The sequence below is a fragment of the Pinus tabuliformis genome, chromosome 3_2 (genome assembly GCF_031772625.1).
Source record: "Pinus tabuliformis cultivar Carrire ecotype Pingquan chromosome 3_2, CPIR1, whole genome shotgun sequence".
Taxonomy (NCBI): domain Eukaryota; kingdom Viridiplantae; phylum Streptophyta; class Pinopsida; order Pinales; family Pinaceae; genus Pinus; species Pinus tabuliformis.
In genome coordinates this window covers 260,863,057-260,880,639 of record NC_142302.1, presented here as the reverse complement: position 1 = coordinate 260,880,639, position 17,583 = coordinate 260,863,057, and the positions used below count along the sequence as shown (strand labels likewise).

The 17,583-nt window shown below is 40.1% G+C and overlaps 2 protein-coding genes across 2 annotated transcripts; both read left to right on the top strand.

Annotated features, from left to right (window-relative positions):
• Window positions 1-11,336: 11,336 nt before the first annotated feature.
• Window positions 11,337-12,010, top strand: LOC149180660 (uncharacterized). Its single transcript, XM_089413946.1, has one exon. The coding sequence runs from the start codon at window positions 11,348-11,350 to the stop codon at window positions 12,008-12,010; it is 663 nt and encodes a 220-aa protein (XP_089270072.1). The 5' UTR covers window positions 11,337-11,347.
• A 4,424-nt stretch (window positions 12,011-16,434) lies between these two features.
• LOC149180659 (uncharacterized) lies at window positions 16,435-17,108 on the top strand. Its single transcript, XM_089413945.1, has one exon. The coding sequence runs from the start codon at window positions 16,446-16,448 to the stop codon at window positions 17,106-17,108; it is 663 nt and encodes a 220-aa protein (XP_089270071.1). The 5' UTR covers window positions 16,435-16,445.
• The last annotated feature ends 475 nt before the right edge of the window (window positions 17,109-17,583 follow it).

The window sequence follows — 17,583 nt, the reverse complement described above, 5'->3', positions numbered from 1 at the left end:
TATAGTAGAGTCATCTTTAGCTTTTTCTCGACTCTTAAAAACTGAAAAAGCAAAGTTGTGTCCAAGCATCATTAAAATTAATTGAATTCGGAATAAAATCCCCCATTCCTTAGTTGATCTTAGGTTGAAACATATGGCAACAAATCCAGAGTCCAATAATCAAAGAATCCCCTTTGATTGGAATCCTAGTCCTTTTCCTTATTTCAGAAATATTGGTGCTCCTTATATGGCCACGTTGTCTCTTCTAGGATTTACCATTGGCCTGCCAGTATGGCTGTTTTCAACCTCTTTGGTTCAAAATGTCATGATTTCTCCACAATCGAGTACACCTTCAACTGGACAAAATCAACCTCCAGTTGATCCTGAAGTTGACCCCTTGCCTTCTTCCTCGTTTGTCTCTTCCTCCCCTTCTTCCTATTCGCTTGGTGAAAGTATTGGTACTAGTAACTAGATGGCTAAGAAGAAACAGAAAGGGGGGGAGAAGAAGAAGAAGCCAATTCACCAAGGGAGCAACCAAACAGTCATTGCTTTGAATGCAACATCTGGTGAAAATCCATCCATTAAGATTCACAAAGCCAAATATCCATGCATAATTTGTGCGGGAGACCATTTTCATCGAAATTGTCCTTACTTTCCTCAGATCTTGAAATAATGGTCTTCCCGTTCACACCATCCCATGTCATCAACCTCTAGAGATTATGTTTGTAACACACCATCAACTAGTGATAGTAAAGTTCATGGACAGAAGGGAAAGGTCAGGATTCCATGTAGGTTATGTGAAGGTAATCATTCCCTTCACCTTTGTCCCTTTTTGGATGAAGCCAAAAGAGTGTTGGATAACCGTCCTGCTTCACCGCAGTGACTTCCTTCTGGTTACAGGAAACTCTCCCTAAATCCTTCACTAGGTGAAGAATCAACAGACTTAAATCAATCGTTGTTCAAAACCACTCTCTTTGAAAGTGAATCCAATGAGTCTATACCCAACCCAAATCAACAGGTCGAAACAAAAGTTGACTTAATTTCATCTTCAGCAAATCGTACCTTTTCTGAAGAGAGTGCAAATGATACCACTCAAGTTCTTTTTGTTACTTCATATTCTAACGAACTTGAGGGAAATCTGCCTATTCCATCAAGACAGGAGGAAAATCCTCCAGTTCTTGTAACTCAAGGGGTTAATTCTCCCATTTCTTCGGTACCCCCTCCAAGTAGTCTAGTCACTTCCTTTGATTGGAATCGACTGGTAGGATCCCGCCTTCCTTCTTATGTGCCTTTCCAGATCATAGTAAAAGTTTGTAAAATGATTATGTCTAGCACTATTATAGATGAAGGTGCATCAGTGAGTATCCTTTCCTCAACTGCTTGGAAAGTGCTTGGTTCGCCACCACTTGTCCCCGTTACACAGAATTTGTTAGGCTTTAACAAAGGAACCAGTCGACCGTTAGGGATCCTTCCTAAATTACCTATTACTTTGGGAGGGAAAACCATTTATCTGAACATGATGGTAGTCCCAGGGCCATTAGATTACAATTTACTTCTTGGGCATGACTATGTTTATGATATGGGAGCTATTGTTTCCACACTTTTTCGAGTGATGTGTTTCCTGCATGAAGGAAAAATTGTCACCGTTGACTAGCTTTCATTTCCCGGTCCAAATATAGCTCCTAGTCAATCATCGTCCCTAAATAGTCCATTCACACCAATGGTATCATCCCCACCACGGGTTAATTATGTGGCAACTTGTTCCATACCTACATCGACTAACGATCAATTCAGAGATGTTGTACATGATGTACCGGGGGCATTTGAACCAGATCTCTCCTTCATGACCTTTTATGAGTTGTGATAGGAACCCAAGGATAGTTCGTTGTCTTGTGTCAACCTCATTAAAAAATGAAACCAAGGAGTATGAGGATAGTTCTTTTACTGTGTCAACCTCATTAAAAAAATGAAACAGCTCTTAAGAGCATAATTCCTTGTCTTTTGTCAAGCTCTTTTAAAAATGAAACAAGGTCCCAAATTCCAAGTCGAGTCTTTCACTTGATCTCGTAAAAGAAACTTCATTCCATCCACCTGATAGCCATGAGTAGTCTACTTAGGTGAATGTAATGAAGCTTGAGGGGCATGCACCTAATAGTAGATAAGTTTCCCTATAGGTTATGTGATTGGTCTATCACACCATTCACCTTTGTTTATCTGAATGAAGCCATCCTGCTTCACCGTAGTGATTTCCATCTGGTTACAGGAGACTCTCCTTTTCATCATGCTGGGGGCATGTAAACCAATTCAAGCATATTTTTTCGTTTTAAGCTTGTGTAAAAAAGAAACTGAAGCTAAGCATAGTTTGTTCGTTTCAAGCTTGTGTAAACATGAAATCGAATCCAAGCATAGTTCCCCATGGTTCAAGCTTGTCTAAAAATGAACCCATTTTCAATTTTTAACCCTTGTGATTGCCATTCTATCAGCCTTTTGAGCCTTGGTTGTTTTCATCTCATCACCACCATCTCTTTGGCTGATCATACGCTTTCACTTGGTTGTTTTACCCTTTTTGAGGAATAGTTGCAATGAGTGGTCTTATTAGCCAGCCTCTTCACATAAATCAACATGTTTTGAGAAGTTCCAACATCACCAGAACCAGTTGCTACCCTAGACACCACTCGTTCCTCAAAGTAGAGTCCTCTTTAAACCCTTTTCAGACTCGTTAAACATGAAAAGATTGTCGAGCGCTTGTCTTTTCCAGCTCGTTAAAGTACTGGAAATGTCATCCCTCTTGTATTATTTTACCCTTTTTCAGACCTGAGGGATTACTTTACGAAAAAGAAATTATGGAGTTTTCTTTTCATCCCTTTTCAAACTCTTTAAACATGAAAAGGATTGAGTTATCCTTGTCGCTAAACTCCTTAAAACAATAGCGACAAATTTGTCCATCTAGACGAGACTGAGTTTCACTGTCACTAGACTCATTAAAACATTAAATAGCGATAGGTTTGCCCGAAGGGCGAATTATAGAACAAGCATATGTTATTCTCCTCAAGCTTGACAAAAATAAAGAGGTACTGGTCAGCAATGACTGGGGAAAAAGGGAAAAAACTTGAAGGATTTATGGTAGCAAGTCGCTTTTGAACATGACACTTTCACTTCATCACCATTATTGAGTTGGGTTGGGTTATTCTGTTCACCGGTCATCATACCATTGGTCTTTCATACCATCTGTCTTTTGGGGTTAACGCTACCAGTTCATCTCAGTGTCGTTGACATGTTCAAGAGAAGTCATTTAGTTGAGAAATAACCATCCAGTTAATGTACCATACACTGCAATACCTCCAACCTTCATTTTTTCATGACCACCATTCCTGAACCTTGTGTTGTCAGTTCATTTTCACCTCTAGAAATCGTTTGCTTCGTTTCGTGTCATAGATGTGGGATAAATCAAGGCCCTCCTACGATGAGTCACTTCTTGTCGACATCAGCTCATTATCCAAGAAGTTGACTTAGAAACACCCCTTTTAGTGCTTTGAAGCTTGCATACATCAATGGCAAGTTTCTCACTTCTGGCAACAGGTTGACATCAATGGCCTTCAACCAAAATATTTTGCGTGGTGTTCTACATTGGATCATATATTCACACCACGTGAATTGTACTATTGTACCTTGAGAATCATTATCATTATCGGTGATCCCTCTCGCGTCTATTAATAGCTCACATCATTGGCTAGTAATCAGGCGATGTCTTTCCATGTCCGACTTTAGAACATCTCTTCACATGGATTGACTTGTACATCAAGCGAAGATTGAATGAGCTTGAAGACCCCAGATATAGTTTCATCCATCCGGGCTATGATATATTTAGGGATATAAAAACATCAAATGTACAAAGGCTCTGCACAGATGGTCATCCTAATCATAAATGATAACTCTATATCTGAAGAATAACCAGTCTGCATCTGCAGACGACTATTTGATCTATGTACATGAAATGAAATTTATAAAGCTGAGCATGGGAATGCCTCCCTCAGCTGGATCATGAAAATCATATTATGATAATGTATTGTATTGTAACATATGCAGGTCACCTTCTAGTTCGAAACTTCGGATCCTCATGATAAAGCATTTCAACCGACATGAATATTTACGACCTCATGCTTTAGGGGGTAACTGTTATAGAAATATTTGGGCACATCAACCCCAAAATTATATGTCGATGTATTAGGGCTCATCAACCCCTAAAAGAGTTGTTTCATACCCTAAAGGAACATAGTCATCTGAACACATCATTCCCCAAAAGTTACAGCTGAGAAACCATCCAGAAATTCCCTAAATTGAACCATACTGACTGCTCCACTGGCAAAGTGTGATGCATACTGAGTGGTACACTGCTAGGGTGCGATGCATACTGAGTGGTACACTACCAGGGTGCGATGCATACTGTTTAGGCCTTCTATAGGGTGTGATGGGCGAGGATGGACAAATGTATGGGATAGTTTGCTAGGTGGTTGCTCATGGAATCTTCTAGAAACTTCTCCTGTGCCACTTGCCTCTCTGAATTCCCCAAGGATGAATAAGGGATCTAATAAATCTCTAATCTCTTCTCTTGTGGAACCAATTGTAACAAGTGGAATGACACTAATCAAACCCCATGGATGACTCACACACTTGCACACATCTATAAATGGATCCCTCATCCAATAGATTTGGAGGCTGGAATGTTGTGAATCGCAAATAAGTGCTGATAGTTTGTAATTGAGGAAAGAGCATTGTATTCTTGTTGGAGAGATCTTGCTATTTCATGAGGTGAAGAAGGATTGAATCTGGGAGGATGATGCTGGATCAAACAACTGGGTTGTAATTCTCCTTTCTATTAAAGTTTTCTTCCATATGATTGTGCAATTGTGAATGTTATCATTTGTTCATTATATATCTGATTCTGTAATGTTTATGTTGTAATAGATCATGATGCTTTGACGGTTATTTGTTGCTGTACTTGTGCAGGTACTCTCCAAGCGTGTTAAGTACGGGGAGGAGTTGCAGGAACTGTCAAAGGGGAGAGAGAGATCAAGCAAGGGATTAAGCGGAAGTTCTAGGTTGGTTCCATTATCCTTCTCTTATCTGTTACACATAGAAGAAATCATTGAATTGCTTGAAACTGTTGTTTCTAGGGTAGCTGCCAAACCTAGAGGGCTAGCATTCTTTAGGAATAATAGTTTTCCCAGAAACACCATTGGTCCCCACTACCACCTCATCATTTCCCCCTCCTCGTAATCAACTCCCAGTTCATGCCTCCATAGACTTAATTGTTTTTTCACTGCTCTTCTCTTTTTTGACTTGACTGTTGCCATGTGTGGGAGGACCAACTGTTTTGTCTTTGTCGACTGAATGAAGGCGACCAAGTTATCTGGTTACCTTTCGCTTATAAACCAACTTACTCATAACCTTTACTTATTTTGACTACATTATGCAAATGAGAGAGTGAGCAAGATACTTACCTGTGGTGATAACCCTTGCTGCAGTTGTTGAATACCAGAGGTGCTTGCTGTGTGTTGGCTACATGCTATTTTTTCCCTTTTTTCTATTTCTCTGTGACGATTCATTTGATATGTAGGTACCTAGTGTTGAAGATGTTGGTGTTGTTGTTGCTTTGGAGCTCCTTCTGCTCTTGGATCATTATGCTAGAAGCTTGCTGCAATCATGATTTGTATTTTGTGGGATAGGTTGCTACAAGATTTCCTGTAGCTGCTTCTCCCTCAGAAATCTTAATCATACACTCTGCTGGGATTTTGAGGATGGTGACATGGATTGAGAGGAAGACTAGGAGTGTGGAGGAATGAGACATACTCAGGTGTTGCTCCCTTATGCTCTCTCTTTCATTTTTTTTTTTTTCTTGAAGACTGTGAAAAATATATCTTTTTAAAAATATTTTTTTTTTGATGGTGAATGCAGGGGTGACGAAAGTGGACATAGGTATGGTAGTGAAATGTTGATGTAGGGGTGTTATTTCTTTGACATAACAGGTCATTTTTTTTTCCCTAGGGTCACTTCCTGTAGGATTCCCGAGCCACTATAATTCCTAGAGGATCATCCTGTAGGTTTTTAGGGGATCCTGTAGAAAACACAGTCCCCTTATAAACTGAAGCAAAGGAGTGAGAAAATGGAAGAAATGGTGGAGTGATGAATGACCATGAGTGGAAAAATAAAAATGTGAGTGAAATAGGTCCTTTTTTGAACCTCCTTTGTTCTCTGATCGTCCTCCTTGCTAACTATATATATATATATATATATATATATATATATATATATATATATATATATATATATATATATATATATATATATATATATATATATATATATATATATATATACCATCAATGAACTCTTGCTTTGGCAATGGTATTTTGTAAACTTTCAATCGGTTTCCATTAACAAGTAAAGGAATGGCCTCTTCATCTATGGTTCTGATTTGTAGTGAACCATTATCATGACATCTCTCTATAACATAAGGTCTTAGCCATCTTGTCCTCAACTTTCCCTTAAAGTCTTTATATCTAGAATCATATAACAAGGCCCAATCACCTTCTTGAAATTTTTTATCCTTGATGTTTTTATCATGCCATATCTTCCTCTGAAGTTGGGTTACCTCCTTGTGCAGGAGGGCCTGCATTCTGAACTCATCTAAACCATTTAACTACATCAATCTCTCTTTTTGTGCACTACTAAGATCTAGATCTAGTTGGGCTGCCATCCTTAGTGTTTTTTACTCAAACTCAATGGACAACAGGGCCTTGTTCCCATAGACCAGATCATAGGGAGTGAATCTAGTGGTTGTCTTCCAGGTGGTATTATAGGCCCAGTGGTCTCAACTAGTCTATCTGCCCAATCGTTCCTACTGCTGTTAACCACTTTGGTCAAGATGCCCTCCAGCGCTCTGTTGGTCACCTCCACTTGCCCATTAGCTTGTGGGTGATAGGGAGTGGAGGTCCTATGCTTGATCTTGTGCTGGATGAGCAAGTCTTCAATCATGTTGGAGGTAAAATAGCTGCCTTGATCAGTGACTAGTTCTCTAGGGTACCCAAATTTGTAAAATACATTCTCCCTTAAGAACTCAACCACCTTCTCTTCTGTCACTGCCTTAATTACCTTGGTTTTAGCCCACTTAGTCAGATATTGAGTGCACACAATGATGTACTATTTTTTCTTGGAAGGAGGGTCAATAGGTCTAATGAAGTCCATGCCCCACTTGTCAAATGGCTCGAAAGTCACTTGAGGTTGGAGAGGCATTTCATCCCTTGTAGTAGGCTTTCCCATCCTTTGGCATTGATCACACTAACTAGTATATATTTTCACATACTAATGAAGAGTGGGTCAATATAGCTTGCTTGTAACACTTTGAATGTTGTCATCTTTGCTACAAAGTGACCTCAACAAGGCCCATCATGACAGGTCAAAAGGATGTCAAATACTTCCTCCTCCCTAATGCACCTTCTCAAGATTTGATTTGGGCCAAGTTTGAAGAGATTTCCCCCAATCCAAGAGAAGGGGGAACTCTTCCTTATAATCTTGCTTTTCTCTTTGGAAGACAAGTTCGATGGGAACTGTGTAGATACTGAATAGTTTGTTATGTCAACAAACCATGGAGAGAGAACGAAAATGGCGAACAAGTGCTCATCTGGTAACTAGTCATCAACCATTCCATCTTCACCTACAAGAAAAGTTAATTTAGACAAAAAGTCTTTAACAACATTTTCCTTACCAGGCTTACCAACAATAGTTAGATCAAAGTATTGTAATAAAATCAACCATCTTATAATATGAGCATTCACATTGGGTTTATTCATTAAATATTTGATTGCAGCATGGTCAGTATGGACAAATGTTTGATAGCCTATAATATAATGCCTAAATTTGTTCAATGAATACACAACAACTAGGAGCTCCTGTTGGGTCATTGTGTAGTTCAGTTTGGCCTTTGGCAGATTCTTACTGATAAAGCAAATGTCATAAGGCAATTTTTCATCTATTTGACCTAGGGCTGCTCCTATGGCTTTGTCTGAGGCATCAACATGAATGTGAAAAGGAAGGGCCCAATTTGGGCCTCAGAGATTTGGGGCAATGGTTAACTTGTTCTTCAGGATGTCCAAGGCCTCTTGACAACTTTTTTACCATATAAACTAAAAGTCCTTGGCCAACAACCCAAATAAAGGAGAGGTCAACTTTCTGAAGTCCTTTATGAACCTGTGGTAGTATCCAACTAATCCTAGGATACTTCTGACATCTCTCTGCTTCTGAGGAGGTGGGACCCTTTGGATAATAGCTATTATTTTGGGGTCCACCTGTAGTCCTTGTTGAGATATTGAATGACCTAGCACAGTCCCTTCAGTCATCAAGAATTCACATTTCTTGGGACTAAGAGTCAGGTTCATCTCAATGCATTTGTGCAGTACCTTACCTAATTTGGACAAAGCCTCCTTGAAATCACCCCCAGAGGGTGTGAAATCATCCATATATATTTCTACCGCACCATGGACCAACTTAGCAAAGATACTCAGGACTGATCTCTGAAAGGTGGCAGGGGCATTGCATAGGCCAAAAGGAAGGGCCCTAAAGGAAAAAGTTCCCCAAGGACAAGTGAAGGTGGTTTTATCCTGGTCTTCCGAGCTAATCTAGATTTGGTTGTACCTGCTGAATCCATCTAGGGAAGAGAAAAAAAATTCCTTGCCAGGCCATCTAGCACTTGGTCAATGAAAGGTAGAGGGAAATGGTCCTTCTTTGTGGCTTTGTTCAGTTCCTTGTAATTGACACAAATCCTCCACTTACCATTTTTCTTGGTAACTAACACCAGAGGGGAGACCCACTCACTGTCGGAGATAGGATAAATGAATCTGGCATCTACCAATTTTCGCAGTTCTTCTTTGACTATATATTTAAGAGCTAGATTCATCCTCCTTTGTGGTCTCTCGACTAGCTTGCAACCTTCCTTTATATAAATATGGTGAGTACACACTGATGGGTGTACTCCCTTCATTTCTTTGTAACTCCAAGCGAAGGCATCCAGATGTTCCTTTAGCATGTTGCACAACTTCCCCTCTTGGAGAACAGAAAGATATGGATTGATTTTCAAAGTTTTCACAAGGCCAAATTCTATGGTTTTGATATGGAGAGGATTGGAATCGGCCAAGTACAGATCAATTGGATGGTTTTTTTGGGTTTCCTTTACTACTTCTTCTATGGACAATGTACTGGGAGTTGGACTTTGGAGAAGGTGTTCAATCAAATTGTCTTCATCTTGTGGTCCTCCTCCCATGGTTGTTTCTAAGGTATACAGTGGGGCAGTATAAAATTCACGTTCTTCCTCCTCTTCCAGCTGTAAAGATAAATCATGTTCTAGAGATGGATGAGCAAGAGGGTATAGGACTAACTGCTTGGACATATGCCCATTCTTGATGGCCATATTCCCAGCTCTGCAACTAATGTAAGCATTGGCAGTGGCCAACCAGGGCCTCCCAAGGATGAGAGGGTAACCAGTAATCTTAGCCTTAGACTGGAGAACTAGGAAATCTACAAGGTAATCCCAAGAGTCGATGGAGGCCATCACATCCTCCACAATCCCCTCAGGGGTCACTGTGGAGTGGTCTACAAGTTACAGAACTGTTGTGGTATTCCTCAATGAACCTTGGAGGTTAAGCTTGAGCATGGTTTCCTTGGTCATCACATTAATGGCAACCCCAAGATCGATCAAAGTGTGTGGGAAAATGGTGCATTTGATGTGCACATCTACTACAGGGATTCTAGGATCCAAATACTTTGGACATATTACCTACCCCAACATTAAGTCGGACAATTGTCCAATGACATTAATGGTTGGGGCATCTCTTCTTTGCCTTCCTGGATGCTTGAAGCACTTCTCCTTAATCAACTTATGGTAAATAGGCACATATTTTGTTGCTTGGAGAAGTGGAATCTTTACACATAGATTTTTCAATTCTCCCAGGAGTCCAGTCTCTTTTGGGGTAGGCTGGGGTGGTTGAGTTAATCTCTCAGGAAAGGGTGGATTTAATTTAAGAATGCTTTCCTCCCCTTCTTCTTCAACCTCCCTAGGTTAAGGTGGAGGTTGTTTATCTAAGAGAACTCTCCCATATCTCAAGTTAATTTCTTGGATCTCCATAGCATGAGCTAGATATGATGTCTCTCTACTGTATACTTGTTGTGCCTGTCTGTTGTTCGAGTTCGGATTTGGCTGGGTAGGCATATGGGGTTGGTTTGGTAGAGCAGAGTGTAACAATTGTTGTTGGGCAGGTTGTGAAGGAAATAAAGCTGGAACATTGTTGTACTGGGGCCTCCACCCCTGGGGTGGTGCATTCCACTGAGGTTGTGGTGGAGCATATGATTGAAATGACTGGCTCGCTGGCTGGGAATGATACTAAGATGCAAAGGACCAAGGAGGAGGTGTAGACTAGGAAGGATGAGCAGGGGGTCCCCAGGAAGGTATGGATGTGGTCTAGTTGGGGTTATAATATGCATGGGATGACCCTTGCATGCCCTGCTGGTATGGCCTAGGTCCATGAGGTCTCCTTTGGTTTATGTAATAGAGCTTCTCAATGACCCCTTCAAAACTTGATATACAACTTTGAGTCCAGGAAAAGAAGGGCACTTGTCTATGGAGTGGTTTTCTTCATAGACTAAGAAAATTTCAATAGAATTTGTTATCACTTAAGAATTCTAATTTCAAAACCGCTCACATTAGTTTGATGGTAAAAAAAAATTCGGTGCTAGTCTAAGTTTGATTTTGGTTTTTAGAGTCTTGAGTCAACTATGTATTCTCATTCATCACCGGTCATTCTCATAGCCATGTGTCAGTTTTGTTCAAAAGTTACTATGTGTCACAAAGCTCTTTAGGTTATTTCATAGCTCATGAAATAATTTTGAAGTGTTTCCGCAGCGCATAAAGCCTTTTTGTAGTTTCGCAGCGCAACATGTTTTAGGCTGCACTACAAAATTGGGGATTTGTTCGAATCCATAGCAACTGTCATGTAAAATAGCTCTGGGGTGGATGTATTTTACAGGAGGCATGCTCTCAAGCTCCTATGTGTATGCTTGTCATCAGTTCTGAATCTGAAGGGAAATATCACTCATCATGAGTACATTCAGGTTGGAAAAGGACGAGATGTGGGACTTAATCAAATTGCTCTGTTTGAAGCATACCTGGCCCTGTCTGGTTTGGATCTTGCAATCACCGACAGTTCTTTGGATAGCACAGCTCTGGAGGCAGCTCTCAATACACAGTTCCTGTTCCAAATTGGTGTATTTACTGTTGTGCCAATGATCAGGGGGTTCATCTTAGAACAAGGGAAAGTCGATGGCCAACGACAAGGTCGAGGTCAAGGTCGAGAAGGAGATCTCTGTTTCTGAGAAGGTGGAAACCATAGAAGAGCCTAAGGTAGACAAAAATTCCGAAAAGCTCGACGAACCCGCGAACATGGCTATAGATGAAGCTGCTGACGGTGCTCCAGAGGAAAAGACTGGAGGTGAGAAGAACGAGGAAAAGGACGAAGATGCGAAGAAAGGAGACAAGAAATCTGGCAAGAACAAGAAGAAAAAGAATAAGAAGAATAAAAAGAAGCCGCAGGGTCAGGATGATAAGAAACCTGAAACAGCCGGTGGCGTGAAGGAAGACATTCAAGGGCTAATATTTATGTGCAACTCGAAAACAAAGGAGGACTGTTTCCGTTATCGTGTTTTTGGGTTGCCTAAGGCGCACAAAGAGCTTGTTGAGAAGGTTACGAATGGAATGCGGCTCTTTTTGTATGACTTCAACCTTCGTCTGATGTATGGAATATACAAGGCTACAGGTAAAGGTGGATATGAACTTGAACCTGATGCATTCAAGACTTCGAAGAAGCCTTTTCCAGCCCAGGTACGCTTCCGTATTCAGAAGGAATGCTTGCCATTGCCAGAGGAAAAATTCAAGGCTGCGATTAAAGATAATTACTATGGGAACTCCGTCGGAGTCGGCTTTTGATAAACTTCAGTCCCTCATCCAGCCCATCACAATCAGCAGGTTCAGTGTTCACGTCATTTTTACAGAATCTTGTTTGGAAGAACAGAGGAGCAGATCGTAACATGCCTCCACCTGGTCTTTCAAATAACTCAGTTCTTGTTTCTGCATACACAATACTACTGCATTTCTTGTCTGAAGGTTTTGGTATGGATGATACATGTGAATTGATGAAGGGACCAAGACAAAAAATAGATACTAGGGCAGGATTTCTTCACCGGGGGGAAAACAAACTTTTCCTGTAGGCTTATTTATAAAAGCAAATTCACATCGTATTGACTTTTCTAGACTGGGTGGGGCTTTTAGTCATCTTCTTAAAACTCATCCTATTGCCAGTGAAGATTTTGAAGAAATCACATGGAATAAAGGTGACATGGATGTTGAAGAGAGTAATGTCACACATTCTACAAGGAAAAAACCCTGTTGCTGTTCAGGTGCGGCTGCATCTCTGTTGAGCAGTGGGAAGAATCTTGTGAAATTTGTAAACAAGTGTTCCAGCAGTCATGGCAATGCTATTCCAGAAAGGCCAACAAATGTTAGCACAGAATGTACTTCAAGTAGCTACAGTAATGAAGTCATTGGCCAACCTTGATGGAATTGAGAAGGTTGCTCCCTTCCTGAAACCAATAATAGAGGTGAAAATTATCAAGTCATTTCTTCAAGGATTTCTACCAAGATACCAAAGACTATTGGAGTTTCAATACCAATGAAAGCTACCTTTTTCATCACTTAAATCATGGTTGATGGATGGGCTTGCATTGCTGGTGAAATTCTCTTATTGAAGCCATTAATCATTTTTATCTGAAGAACATGTTTTTGATGAAGACTGAGAAGGATAGGGAGAATGCCATGGATCCTGGCAGTGTCGGTTTCCCAGAAGCACTTCCTCAACTTCAACTATACTTTTTGCTTGGACTGGTGTATGCAACGGTCACACCAATACTTCTGCCTTTCATAGTCATATTTTTGGATTTACATACTTTGTGTATCGACATCAGGTTATCCATGTGTATAATTAGGAGTGTGAGAGTGTAGCAGCATTTTGGCCTCATGTTCATAGTCGTATAGTTGTTGCATTAGTAATATCACAGCTACCACTACTTGGTCCGCTAAGCACTAAAAAGCAAGTTGTTTGAAATTACACAGCAGTTTCGTAGCGCGCTACGAAACTGCTGTAGGTGATGATTTTAACACAGACAGGCAGTTTGATATTATGAGCGGGAATTTTGAAAAGGAGACACCTAAAGGATATGCAAGACATCAGATGGAGCTACCATAGCCATTCAAATCAAGACAGGTGTATGTTATAACGGTGGAATATTTTAACCCAAGTTCAAATTTATGTTGTAAAGTCCCTTTATCATCGTTCAAAGGGTATTTAATGATTTGCATTCAAGGAACTTGTGCCTGCACACATGCTCATCGATGCAGCCTACAACACATCAAGAACGTGGCAGTGTTCCATATTTTGGGTCATTAAAGGCTAGAATACATGCTGTTATACATTCGAGCAATTTGAGGAAAACTGGAACCGAGAAGCAAGGGACATCTCCTAACACTACTGAGCAGTTAAAGATTCAGCGTTCAAGGTCGATATGGAGTATTAAACATCTAGCTCAGCCAAATTGAAAAAGAGACCAGGTGTCAAAGAACAAGGAGAAGTCATTATGCATAGAAAATAGAGTTAGAGTCATAGTTAATTTAGAACTCTTTAAAACTCCAGTCAGCACTTTATTGTATTTAATAGTTAGTTGCATAACTGATAGGTGTCATTAGAGGTAGTTATCGAATTCCCCTCATGCTGGAGGAGGAAGCTCGAATTAGTTAGAATAAGGATTCTATATATAGCTGAAACAACAATGTAATGAGGGTTGGAAAATTTTATAACAAAGGACTGTTTTGGCTTATGTAAAGACAGAATTCAGTAATATAAGTTGGCTGTTTTTCTTCTCAGGATTCATGAGGGATTTTCATGTTTAGAATGTGTGATTTTATTCTTTCCTTAATGTCTTTTACAGTTGCATATATGTATAATCACTCAGAATTCACTGATCGTGCTCTGACTTCCTGTATGCATGTATGAACTGTGGTTTTATATGAGTTATGTTTTGAACATCTAAATGCTAAATGCCCTGACTTCTATGTAAAGGCAGTCTCATTATTTACTGAAGTATGATTGACTCCATAGGCCCAATGGAAATTAGTTTAATGTTTGTCCAGCCTTCATATTTGTTAATGTTATTGCACAAGAGTTAGCCATCTTATTAATAGTCAAAATCAATAACCCTTTGAGAGAGCCCTATCAGGCTAAGGAGGCTAAGCCTTAGTCAAAAGATTGGTTTGAAACAGTTACTTGAAATCTTCCTGGTTTGCAGCCTTCCAGGGCTTGATTTTGAGATAGCATTTTGGTGCGTCTGCCGGGAGCCTGAAGTCTATTCATTCCCGAAATCATGAAGCTGAACTTCTGAAGGTAGCAGGAGCTCAGAAGGTTTTTGAGGCTGCAAATCTACCTTGGCGACTCCATTGTTGAAGAATTCAAAATTCATACATTCATGGTGATTCCACTGGAGTTATGAAGGACCCAGATGCTACCATTCTTATTTCAAGGTATGCATGCATAAATTTTTCAGGAATTCATGGTTTCCCAAATCATTTTCCCAAGGATGCATATTTTCTAAGGAATGGTCCAAAATTCAATGGAGAAGATTTGAGTTTAACTTTGAAGCATCTATCTGAGTTCTGTGATTTTATCGAGCTTCTTAGAGTTAAAAATGAAGATGTTTGCATTATGTTGTTCTATGATTCATTTCAAGGGAAATGCAAACAGTGGATTGAAAGCTTTCCTGCCAAATCCATTAAGTCATTTGAAGACTTTTGGTTTATGTTTTTGGAGGAATGGATAGATAGATCAGAGTTGGTGGCAAAATCTCCTTCAATTCAAGGTTTCAAACAATGGAATAATGATCATAGTAATGGAGAAACAAATGAAAATTTTTCTTTGTCCTTGTCCTCGTATCTAAAATCATTTGAGTGTAAGGCAGAGGATAAGATGAAATTTTTGAATGAAGTTGCTGAGGACATTGAGAAAGACATTGAAGGTTTAGAAGGTCAAATTCAGGCATATAGTTTTCATAATCATGATCATTATTTTCAGAAGCTTTCTATGGCAGAACACAAGGAGAGAGTGTTGCTTCCTTTCTCTTTCATGATTGAGCAAGAGTACACTGTTGTTGAAGATCAGTTTGCACAACCAGAAAGTTATGAGAACCATCAAGCTGATCATGTATTCTGGGATCCTATAGCTGACTACATGGAAGAGTTTTACTCTCCAGTGTTTCAGTTTTTCTATGAAGATCAGAGGCAATTTCAATGGCAGCGGTCATCACAATATCATAGTGGCTCTGAACTCTGATGCAGTCAAAAAACTCAAATATCAGATAAGACAAATGATTGGCTACATTGGAAATTTCACATTGATTGAGCTGAAAGAAGTTTGAATTGATAGGGTAGGTAGGTAGGAAATGAAAATAAGCTCAAGGTTGACTGAGCACTTTTTTTTTTAGTAGATATAGACTTCTCTCTCCTATGGTGATCATCAAGCTCAAGCCCGAGGTGAAGGCCCAAGAATCTTGAAGGGGATGCTTGTCAAGCAAATTTCCGTTTGTAATAAAGAAGACAAAGCACTGGACCTGCGAGTTCTTAGTGTACTACAGGAGCACACTATCCCAAGTGGAGCCATGTTATCACTTAAGAATTCTAATTTCAAAACCGCTCACATTAGTTTGATGGTAAAAAAAACTTTGGTGCTAGTCTAAGTTTGATTTTGGTTTTTAGAGTCTTGAGTCAACTATGTATTCTCATTCATCACTGGTCATTCTCATAGCCATGTGTCAGTTTTGTTCAAAAGTTACTATGTGTCACAAAGCTCTTTAGGTTATTTCGTAGCTCATGAAATAATTTTGAAGTGTTTCCGCAGCGCATAAAGCCTTTTTGTAGTTTCGCAGCGCAACATGTTTTAGGCTGCGCTACAAAATTGGGGATTTGTTCGAATCCATAGCAACTGTCATGCAAAATAGCTCTGGGGTGGATGTATTTTACAGGAGGCATGCTCTCAAGCTCCTACGTGTATGCTTGTCATCAGTTCTGAATCTGAAGGGAAATATCACTCATCATGAGTACATTCAGGTTGGAAAAGGACGAGATGTGGGACTTAATCAAATTGCTCTGTTTGAAGCATACCTGGCCCTGTCTGGTTTGGATATTGCAATCACCGACAAAGCTCGTTCTTTGGATAGCACAGCTCTGGAGGCAGCTCTCAATACACAGTTCCTGTTCCAAATTGGTGTATTTACTGCTGTGCCAATGATCATGGGGTTCATCTTAGAACAAGGGAAAGTCGATGGCCAACGACAAGGTCGAGGTCGAGGTCGAGAAGGAGATCTCTGTTTCTGAGAAGGTGGAAACCATAGAAGAGCCTAAGGTAGACAAAAATTCTGAAAAGCTCGACGAACCCGCGAACATGGCTATAGATGAAGCTGCTGATGGTGCTACAGAGGAAAATACTGGAGGTGAGAAGAACGAGGAAAAAGACGAAGATGCGAAGAAAGGAGACAAGAAATCTGGCAAGAACAAGAAGAAAAAGAATAAGAAGAATAAAAAGAAGCCGCAGGGTCAGGATGATAAGAAACCTGAAACAGCCGGTGGCGTGAAGGAAGACATTCAAGGGCTAATATTTATGTGCAACTCGAAAACAAAGGAGGACTGTTTCCGTTATTGTGCTTTTGGGTTGCCTAAGGCGCACAAAGAGCTTGTTGAGAAGGTTACGAATGGAATGCGGCTCTTTTTGTATGACTTCAACCTTCATCTGATGTATGGAATATACAAGGCTGCAGGTAAAGGTGGATATGAACTTGAACCTGATGCATTCAAGACTTCGAAGAAGCCTTTTCCAGCCCAGGTATGCTTCTGTATTCAGAAGGAATGCTTGCCATTGCCAGTGGAAAAATTCAAGGCTGCGATTAAAGACAATTACTATGGGAACTCCGTCGGAGTCGGCTTTTGATAAACTTCAGTCCCTCATCCAGCCCATCACAATCAGCAGGTTCAGTGTTCACGTCATTTTTACAGAATCTTGTTTGGAAGAACAGAGGAGCAGATCGTAACATGCCTCCACCTGGTCTTTCAAATAACTCAGTTCTTGTTTCTGCATACACAATACTACTGTGTTTCTTGTCTGAAGGTTTTGGTATGGATGATACATGTGAATTGATGAAGGGACCAAGACAAAAAATAGATACTGGGGCAGGATTTCTTCACCGGGGGGAAAACAAACTTTTCCTGTAGGCTTATTTCTAAAAGCAAATTCACATCGTATTGACTTTTCTAGACTGGGTGGGGCTTTTAGTCATCTTCTTAAAACTCATCCTATTGCCAGTGAAGATTTTGAAGAAATCACATGGAATAAAGGTGACATGGATGTTGAAGAGAGTAATGTCACACATTCTACAAGGCAAAAACCCTGTTGCTGTTCAGGTGCG

What these genes read in the sequence shown, in the direction of transcription:
- LOC149180660 (XM_089413946.1), top strand. Translation starts at nt 11,348, where the DNA reads ATGGCCAACGACAAGGTCGAGGTCAAGGTCGAGAAGGAGATCTCTGTT.
- LOC149180659 (XM_089413945.1), top strand. Translation starts at nt 16,446, where the DNA reads ATGGCCAACGACAAGGTCGAGGTCGAGGTCGAGAAGGAGATCTCTGTT.